Source organism: Helobdella robusta, assembly GCF_000326865.2.
Source record: "Helobdella robusta unplaced genomic scaffold HELROscaffold_4, whole genome shotgun sequence".
In the NCBI taxonomy this organism is placed as follows: Eukaryota; Metazoa; Annelida; class Clitellata; order Rhynchobdellida; family Glossiphoniidae; genus Helobdella; species Helobdella robusta.
Window position 1 is genome coordinate 1,927,022 of NW_008704902.1, and position 10,893 is coordinate 1,937,914.

At 35.4% G+C, this 10,893-nt stretch overlaps 2 protein-coding genes across 2 annotated transcripts; both read right to left on the bottom strand.

Moving 5' to 3' along the window:
* Positions 1-389: 389 nt before the first annotated feature.
* HELRODRAFT_188905 (hypothetical protein) lies at positions 390-6,508 on the bottom strand (the record flags this gene model as incomplete). Its single annotated transcript, XM_009024495.1, has 6 exons — positions 390-1,341; positions 2,163-2,317; positions 3,861-4,645; positions 5,408-5,597; positions 6,348-6,381; positions 6,455-6,508. The coding sequence occupies 6 exons, from the start codon at positions 6,506-6,508 to the stop codon at positions 1,066-1,068; spliced, it is 1,494 nt and encodes a 497-aa protein (XP_009022743.1). The 3' UTR covers positions 390-1,065.
* Positions 6,509-7,228: 720 nt separating this feature from the next.
* Positions 7,229-9,651, bottom strand: HELRODRAFT_185033 (hypothetical protein). The gene is given in 2 exon segments (XM_009024496.1): positions 7,229-8,296; positions 8,309-9,651. 1 exon segment carries the CDS (start codon positions 9,575-9,577, stop codon positions 8,381-8,383), a length of 1,197 nt encoding a protein of 398 aa, XP_009022744.1. The 5' UTR covers positions 9,578-9,651; the 3' UTR covers positions 7,229-8,296; positions 8,309-8,380.
* Positions 9,652-10,893: the final 1,242 nt, after the last annotated feature.

Below are 10,893 nucleotides of genomic sequence, written 5' to 3' on the forward strand. Positions count from 1 at the left end.
ATCGGTTCATCATCGGTTCATCATCGGTTCATCATCGGTTCATAATCTTTACATTTTGATGCGTTGTTGGCAATAACAATACAACATATGCAATGATGATGATAAAATGATTGATGATATTAACAATAATAATAATGATGATGATGATAATAAAATGATATAATATGATGATATTGAAGATGTTGATGATGATTCTAAGTACAACGGTTAACAAGAAGAAAATAAATATCTTTTTGTGCTGTAAGTGCTGAGTTAACTTTATAATGTTTATTATTTAAATTATTTTTATATAACAATTAACGGTAGTTGAATGTATTATTAATATATTAAATGCAAATTGTCACAAGTTAGGCTTCAAGATTCTGTTAGAACGTCAGTCAGGGTGAACGTTTAATGAGTCTGTGCAGTGCACCGACACACCAATATATAGGACCACCGTATCGATCCATATTTTAGCAAGAATTTGAAGTCATCGTTCGTCTTAGAGGTTGCTTCATTAATGTTAACGTTACATTACGCTGTAATATAGGCTGCTTGATTTTGCAAATATGCAATAAAAGTGTATTAAATGAAATTGTTTGTAATCTTCAATTGTTCAGATGTGTTAATGTGTCGGTCATTGGTTGGTCTTGCATATGAATGAACTCAACTCTACTCTATGTATTGTATTGTCTGCTTTTTTATTGACTTGTAATTATTCGGTTCCAATTCATGTGGCTTTGTAAACTTTGGTTATCAAGTTTCAATATATACATGCACTCATGCACCCATACGTACATGAATGCACGTACGTACACACATTCATGCATACGTACCGTGAACATCTTCATGCATATTCATGCATACTACATACATGCTTTCATACATAGACAGGCATGCAAACATGCATTTTCGAGACTGTAGGTTGAAAGAGATGCTTGTACCTTGTAGGCTCACATTTGATTACTGATTCTTAAATGCAACAAACATGCACGCACATATATCAATGCATGTATGTATGTACATGCATAGACACGCATTAATGCATGGTTATAGACACGCCTAAATATGCGAATGCATGCACATTTACAGAAACGCAGGCGTAGACGCGTACATGAGAGCATGCGTTTGTATAACGCCCAGCACATTGGTCGCATCTTGACAACCTCCCAGCTCCATCACAGCTATCGGATGCAACGTGTGCGGCCACTCAGAATGATACGCGCACAGACACGCGTAGTTGCACACAAGTTCACACGTACTCCAATGCATGCACAACAACAACAACAACAACATGGGTTCAAACAGAAATGACAACGTGTGTCTCGCTGCAGGAAAATAAAAATAATCTCTTTCCTGACTCTGTGTGCATAAGGTAGTATGTGTGTGTGCACGTGTATGTATGTTTATGTGTGTGTGTACACTCATCTGCATATGATGCCAGAGGGCCAAAATCAATGCAATATTTTACAAATTCAACCGATGTTCATGCATCCGCTAATGAATATGAAACCTCCCATTTAATGCATACGATCATTTATACATGCTGTTCGCTATAGTTGTTTATATAAATAAATGATTACTTACTGTTGTGAATACTACATTATTATATAATATATACATACATATATGTATATATATATATATATATGGTTTAAATTTTGGGCATACATAAATGAAGGTTTGTTATTTTGCGTATCAGTCTTATTAAGTTGATATATGTCGCTCAAACGTCTGTATGCACTACATCTATGTATCTACATGTTTAAGCAGTAAGTAGGTAGGTGATCGAGTGTTTAGCTGGTTGTTAAAGGACCATCGTCTACAGCATTTGTTGTTAAATTGTTATCCACATCTGCCACGTCTCGGCACTCGGTCAACTTCACGCGCGTGTCAATCCATCTTCACTTCCTCACTCATCCATCTTCACTTCCTCACTCATCCACTCACGCACTTTATATACCCTATAAAAAAAATAAAAGTAAAAATAAAGTGACGATCAAGTCTCACAATTTTTAATGACATTTACAGCATTTGTTGTGAAATTTTAGAATTAAAAATTCCGAGTTTGCAATTCGTGCGGAGCTCTTGAAATATTTCGACATCGTATGTCTTCGTGTTGAAAGCCCGATATACACGTTGAAATATTCCAGAGAGGAATTAGTTGCATCCACTTTTTAAACCGGTGTAGTTCTTCTGTACATGGTGTCAGGGGTGCCCAAGTTCCTAGCGTGATTTGGAGTGAACCGCTCTGAAGACAAAGGTGTGTTCATGTTGGTCGTTGATTGCGGCAGCCCAGACGCCAGCGCGTGTTTCGACGACTCCCTCGATTTCAAGCCTGCGGTGGTGCGGTGTGGTTGAGTTATTTTTGCGAGGCATTGTTGTTGAATTGTTAGTGTTGATTTGTTGGGTGATATTGTTGTTTTTATGGTTTAGTTGTTGTTTTTGTGTTGTTTTTTGAAAATTGTGAGGTTGTCAGTTTCGTTTTCATGTGATAGCGTGTTTTTAGGACGTGAATGATGGTTTTTGCAGTTTGATCTGGTTACGTCGTTTTGTTAATATAAATTGATATATTTTTTAAAACCCCAAATCATAAATCAATCTTAACATGACTCAAATCATCATTACCTATATTGCAGACTGATTATGTCTGCAAACATTTTCAGTAAAATATCAGCAAAACCATTAGTCATTACATCATATCAGTACAATCAGTACAATCTGTACTTCCATGTGTCTCACATTACTGTGGCAGTTAACTAAATAAATTGACTAAGTCACTACACTGTTCACAATCACATCCCCTATTAGCTGAGTATTTACAAATATGTCGATAGGTAGTACGTAATATTTTTATTAGATAGTACATAATATTTTAATAAGATAATATCTAACGATTCATTTATTCTGGCAGTACTTAATAATTGGTTCAAATAGCACATAATAATCTATTTTGATGGGACAACAATTTTATTAGTGTTTATACATAAAGCCCTCTCTCCTATGAAAATGTTTTGAGTTTTTTCTAAAAAGAGTTTTTTTTTATTTAATTTTTTTATTTTGGGAAAAGTGTTCTACATCATTGGATCGCACATTTTGAAGATACTCATGATTCCACTCGCGCTCCCTGAAAATCATTTTCCTTCCGGATCCTCAACACTTTTCTACCCTCCATCTAATGAAATTGTTTAGCACTTATCCATCTTGAATTCTTACAGGTACTCACAAAGTCACATGGTCGTACTTTCTCGTTTGAACCATCAGTTTTACAAACCATCATACTGATTTTCTTTATCGATCATATTTCCTGTTCCACAAAATCTTCGTTCAGACTGTTTTAACTTTAGCCGAGTTAACATGCACTCTTTGTCAAACCAAAAAGTTATTGGGCATATTTTTCAATTAATTCTGAAAGGTAAAATCTCATCAAGTTATAAAGCCAGCAAGAATGGAAAAAACAGCTTTTTAAATTTTTTCCAACATCGCACTAACTTAGTCATGATTTCGTTTTTTTTCCGAAATGAGCAAAAAGTTACATGAAAAATCTTTCGATGTTTCGGCAGCAACAGCAACATTTCCGCAGCTAGACGCAGCAGTCACACTGTGCAACATTCCATCCATAACATGAGTGATAGCATGAACCAATCTAACTATATCAAATATTGAAAAAAATTTCTATTCGTTTGCTACTTAAATCATCAGCGTTTTCTAGAGGAATGTTGAAATCACCGGCCATGTCGGAATTTTCATTTGATAAACTGTGTTTTGTCAGCACTAGATAGCCGATAAAAAATTTTAGGTGGCGCAAAATAATTTTTTAGATGGTGCATAATAATTCACACAGACGCTCCGTAATAATTTATTTGGATGACGTCACTAACCAGCAGCAATAGGCGCTCCCGTCATTACAGACACGAGCATCCTCGGTGTTGATTGCTCATAGTTGCTGGTGCTCTCCAGGTCGTCATCGTCGTCGTCGTCGTCCACGTCATTTCTCTGCAAGCGTTCATCATTGTGATAGTTGTAATCAGCAGTAAGATTAGAGTTGTGTAGCGTGGCGTGTAGTGGCATGTCACTCGAGAGCCACTGCTCGTGTGGTTGCTGCACGTGGCCGCTCATCATCATCAGCATCGATGCCGATGACGCCGGTTTTGACATAAGCAGTTTTTGTTGCGTTTGTTGTGGCTGCTGGAAGCAAGACGACGACCAGCTCGTGAGTGGGTGTTGCTTCAAACCTTTTTGTTGATAGGATGATTGTGCTTCCATGTCCCTCGAGTCAACGACGTACATCGGTGATGCATCGTATGCAGGCAAATTGTTGTTGTTGTTGTTGTTGTTTGCAAACATCTGTTGTTGCTGTTGTTGAACGTAGCCAGCGCAATCATCTGCTCGCAAGCCGAATGCTCCCAAACCGCCGATGTAACCGTTTGCCCTACCATTCGATCTTATTGTGTTGGGGGAGCGAGAAGTGTTTGTTGTTGTCGCATTGTTGTTGTAAGGGTCGTTTGAAGATGATTGTTGTTGTTGCTGTTGCTGTTGCTTCTGACTGACTTCTACAACGTTCGACAGTGAAATTGCAGATCGCGAGTGCAGTTGGTTGAAAGATGTGGTGTAGTTTTGGTTTTGGTGGAGGCGTTCTGCTTTTTTTCGGTATGAGTGCTTGTGTCTGGATGTTGGGAAGAAGGATGTTTGCGATTATTGCTTGTGTCTGTTGTAGATGACGTCATGATGATGTGATTGCGTGTTTGTTGATGTTAGTTGATGCTTGCATTTGTATATATTATATTTTTGAGAGAAAACTGAAAGCACGTAATGGATTGTCATTAGATGGAATGGAGTATGAAGAGTGGAGTGCTGCGGAATGACGGTCGTGGCTTGATAATTTGCAATGAAGTAAGATGTCACGTGAAGTAGTGTGATGACGAGATGATGACGTCATCAGATCGTTGTACATGTTACGACAACATGGCAACTGATTTTATTAGATCTAATACGAATTTTGTGGTGGTGGGGGCATCACCATGGAACTTAAGTTAGCTCACAGCTGCTACTTTGTTGACTAAATATTCCAGAGAAGATAATGGAATGAAATGAGAAGAAGATGATTTGGATAAATGTTTGTTTGTTAGATGTACATATAGTTTAGTTACATTTCTGTGGGTGTTACTGTCAAGATGCGTGAAGAGGATTTTAACAAAAACGATGGTGATGAGACGACGATGAGAAACATCAACGATGGCGATGGTTGCTGAAAATAACACAAACACAACCAAAACATTGTTGAAAAAGCATTCGATGAAACCAGAGAAAAACTTAAAAAAAAATGAAATCAACAACATGCTGCTACAAAATACACTGCACCAGAATATCACCAAAACGCAACAACTAAAACACAACAGAATATCACAACAGGACAGCATGCACTCACCTCGAAATGTAGAGGTAGACAGATAGAACGCCAGTTAACTCAGCAGTACTAAATGATGTGATGGTCAACACGAATGAATAGCCGTACCAATATTCAAATTTCGGTTTTTCCATGTTAGGCTTCGATTTACTTCCCGCTTCTTCTGTGATGGCGCCAATGTACAGTATGATTCCGATCAATATTAACAGACCTGGCATGAGTGTGTGTTAGTGTGTGTGTAGTTGTATAAAATATGTATCTGTGTACGTATGTATGTGCGTGTGTGTGTTTGTATGTATGTATGTGTGTGAGGTGTGTGTGTGCAATACAATACAATACAGTACAGTACAAAACAATACGATGATACAATAGAAGAAAACATAAATTTTTATTCGCTCTTCAAAGAACAAGATGTGAGTTTTAAAGATGCGCTGTGTTGGTTGAATGATATTGCTTTGTGGTTGTTCTTTTGTTTTCAGATGTTGCTATTGCTTCTGTTATAGTTTATCTAAATAGTTGTTGTTATTCTTAAATGCAATACTGCCTGTTAAATGCAATTTTGGGGTTGTTCGTTTTAAAACTGATATGAAATAAAAAAAATTGCATAGTAGAGCTGATCCAGATCTTTTATTAAATCTTTAACAAGATGGCAGTATAACCTTCAACACTTTGTGAAAGGCGAAATCCGAATACTACAAGGACACAATTTTGAGGGGCGGTAAATTTTGAAAACCAATGATTTGAAAATGTTCAAGTTAAATAAAAATAAATTTGTCGTCCAGATCTTTATTTCCCAACCATCTAGATGCCATCCTAAATTCCAAACTGTTGCATTTAAAGTCTTTTTTGGCCTCCTTAGACCAAAATTTAGTTCTAAACACATTAATTTATTTATTCAAATAGATAAGAGTGAATGAGTTGCAGTGTGTATAATATATCCAAATGTAGGCATTGCACGCACCTCGGATGTGCACTTGTATTCCTGCTAAAAAAAACTGTTTGACCGAGCGGTCTTTCTCTAGTTCAAAGCGCTATTTGCGTTCAACAACATCAGAAGAAAGGCTAAACTTTCTTGCAATCTTGGACATTGATAAAACAATTTTGCAAGGAGTGGACCTTCATTTTATTATTGTAGAAAAAAAACGTGTAAAGTGTAAGTCTTACTCAGCGTCATGGTATTGTTCCTAGCTTCTAAAAATTAACAAAAATAAATTTGTTGATAGCCTTGACAAATTAATTAGGTATATTGCAAATAATTATATAAAAACTAATTTATAATTCATTTCAATAAATTTATAAAATCAAACTGGACCCCTATCCAAAACATGACTCAAATAGCTCTATTAAAACTATCTACATCGAAACAAACATTATTAATTTTATAGAAACATTAAATTTCCCAAAAAATTAAAATTTAATAATAAAACACTGTGATGGCTGTCTTGTTATCTTCAATTTCCGAAATGTTTTAATGAAAATTATGTGATTTCTCGTTCAGAATTAACCAGTTAGTTACATGATACTCAGTACTTCATAGCAATTAAATAAATAAGTAAATTTGTATAAGTTAAGCACCTACATGTTAGCGTGTATTAACATATAGATAGAAACGTATTTATGGTAGCAATGTGACAGATGCAAAAGCACACATAGCAAGATAATAAAATTATGCACCTAAGTCACAGATAATATGCTACTGTGGGCCAACCTTAATTCTGTTATAATTAATTCAATTGACTCATTTTCGTTTATTGTCGGGTCAGTCAAGATGACGTAACTCGTCATTACCTCCTCACACACACACACACACACACACACACACACACACACAAACGTACGTTGTTTTGAGTAAAATTATTTCATATTAAACAATTAAAAATATTACTTTTTTCAATTTTAATTCAAATGTCACAAAATCAAGCACTCGTAGCATATTCGTTAAATAATGCTAAATAATGCTAATGTTCGAAGTTTTTACCGTTCCCACATTCCATTTCAACGTGATAACTGAAGAGAAACATGATATGAAATTAAAATTACGCAGGTTAAAAAAATGTCAAAAGTAACTTTTCATGTTTTAAATACGAATGATCGTTTCCTAAACCAATGAACACAAGTACGTAATGAAAACTTTCCGCATAGTAAAAAATAAATAATCCAATTAAATACAAAAATATATTAACAGGGTTTATACGAAATTTCATCATTAAATAGTTATTATGTAATTAGTTAACGCACAAGTTCATCGCGTCTGAAAATCCGATGTTCATGATAAAAAAAAATTATGTATAATTAAAAATTTATAAAGAAAACACCCAAGGTCTATGTAATTTATACCCTGCATGAAACATTTACGACACATAAAATACTGAAAAACTGGAAGACAAATTTGCGTTAAATATTTACATTAAATTATTTATTTATTCAGTAAAATATCTGTTAAAATATTAAACATAATCAATAAATCTAATTAATAAATCATGAAATGCTGAGATTGAAACAGATAGAGTTTATTGAAAACATCTTTATATACACACGGAAAAACATGGATGAACAGGAAACAGTTTAAAGATGACAGTTCCAGAAAAATAAAAATTCAAACGTTTAAGAACATGGCTATAACTCGCATTGCATTGGTCTATAGGTCTATAACAGTCCTATAACTGCTGAAAAAATATTTTTATAATACATTAAATAAAAAATAGTAAAAGGTTTTTGCATGAAATACTTTTTCAAATATCCAGTTTCTTAAAATCAATTTTATAAAAGTGATCCATTAAAAATCCTGAATTATAACGTATAAATAAGGCAACGATCAAAAATAAGGTTTATTAGGAAGCTTTCTTACATATAATAAAAACAAAAACAGTGATAAAAAATCGCAAATACGTTTTAAAAAATTAGTCTTTTTATGTAAGATATTATATATATTATATGTAGTTATATCAAAATAATAACACGTCAGTTTAGTTGGTTACTTGTATATAGATGAGTTTAAACCTCACTGAGTTCCTTCTCTATGCGATCAGTCAGCGGCTTGACGCGGTAGTTGTCCCAGAGGTGGCCCACAAACTCAGTAACTGTTAGAGCGTTGGTGTTGTGACCGACCAACCTCAGAATGAAAACGCCATCTTGCTTCAAATAATCTTCAACAAACTTCACAGCATTCTTCTTGTCTGAATCACGTTGTAGCTTCTCCATCAGGTGCAAGTGTTTGCGAATGTAACGGTGCTTGTCAGATTTCATTACAGCCCTAGCGATCCACGAAATCAGAGAAAAGGAAAGAATTGCAGACACAAATGCCAACCAAAACCACACGAACAGATAAATTTTTTCATTGAAGAGATTGATCGGCAGAACGCATTGCACCGTGTAACGTTGAACATTTCCCAGACGACGTATTTTAAAATCGCACATGGTGACTCTAGGAAAGCGAGGAGAGGCTGAAACGTCGGTTCCCGTAATCATGCTGTGTATAGCATCAAATCCATACATATGGAAATCTTGTCCGAGGAAAAAATTCAAAGCAAATAACTGACCGAAGACAGATGCCAGTGCGAGTACCTTAACAATCAGATAAAGGCACATCAGATAATTTCCCTTGTGACGACCAAACAATGAGCAGCAAGCATGTGAAAAACATTGTTTCAAACTTATTGTACAACCTTTGGGCACATCTTTTTGATTTGACAAATATCTATCCAATTGTCTGGTCATGTGAGTCAGAGTTTTCTCCCTGCTCTCGGCTATCTCAGCGTTCGTGAAGGCCTCTCCTGCCTCCACAACTGTGTTGACGTCGATGCCCGACTTGTCGTTCAAACACCTCCAGAGAAGGATGGGAAGATAGCAGAGTAGTCCCTGAATGGCCAGAATCATGGGCATCCATTGGTAGTACGGAATGATTTGTCGTTTGTCGTGCTCGTATTCCTTTGGAATGTTTTTTTCGTACGGCAGGTAATACGTATTTCTTATCCAGCAGAAGTTGTTGGTGTACTCCTCATGGTTGCCTGTGAATTCAGCAGGGACCCAGCACTGGATGGGGTCTCCTACGTACTGCTTCGTCGACACAACAATGGCGAAGAGAACGAACAAAGCACTCGTGTGACGATACAACAGTCTATCCGAAAAATCGTCATCATTTCTTGTTTTTGTGTTCGGTATCTTACCCAACACTCCAAGAATCTGCTCCATCCTACCAAACTAGAAGAACAATTTTGATAATTAATCCAGAAATTAAACTAAAACGATACTTTACTGGAAACACGTGTTGTTAAATAACGACAACGCTCGAGTCGGCTTAAATAGTTGTTCGTTTACGCAGCTATTAACATATTCACATGCCGGCCAACTACTACCTATTGTTGAATGGACACGGAGCTGTATGAATATTCATGTTCCTATTTGTAGACAGACAAAACAAACTTTGTAAATACTGAACCTTGTATACAAGGTATAAAGACGTTTTTACATATACACATATGTATGTATATACATATATACATACGAGCATATATATAATAGTATACATCCATAATTATATATACCCTGTATATATATTATACGTTCATCATACGTTTAATGTGATACAAAATTCGCCAAAGGCGGTTTAAAATATTTCTAAATGTTTCTACGAAATCTCAGTTGCACAGCTATAATTTAGGATAAAGTATTTATTTATTTTTTGGGCAATTTTAACATGAAATAAAATAAATAAATGCATACGTATAAACTATATATACGTATATGCATACGTACGTTCATATTATATATACGTACATGCATACGTGCATACTTCGCATAAAGACACGCGCGCACACACACACACACACACACACACATATATATATATATATGTGTGTATATATGTATATATATATATATATATATATATATATATATATATGCCATGTAATGAAATGCTTAAACAAAACATTGAACTTCATCAACATACACTCATATATGTACGTGCGTGCGTGTGTGTGTCTATGTAAATATGTATGCATACATGCACACATAAACATTGTGTGTCTGTGCTATGTGCAGGCTGTTTTCTTTCACTTATTCATATAGAAGCTGCTCGCACGGTACACACACACACATACACGCACTCAGATACACACACAACACACACATACGCACACACAGATTCACACACACGCAACACACATCGTGACTTCATAAGTTCATTGTGTCCGAACGAGTTTGTGTTGTTAATATTCTGCGGTGGACATGAATTACTGCAGTTGGACGTAGTTGGTTTCTTGATTATGCGAAACATTACAAGCAGGCAGGTCGCAGTTCACATGTCCGCAATTGTTATTCAATCCTTTATAATGAACGTGTTTGATTTAATGAAGCAAAATGGAAATGTAATCACTTCATGCTCAGACATGCTCGTTGCGTAGTAAATTATAAATTTGTTTTATTAAAATCCAATGTAGATAAACCTTAACCTTAAAATGCATGGCAGTTGGCAGATAATTTAAATAATAATTAAATTCTTTGTA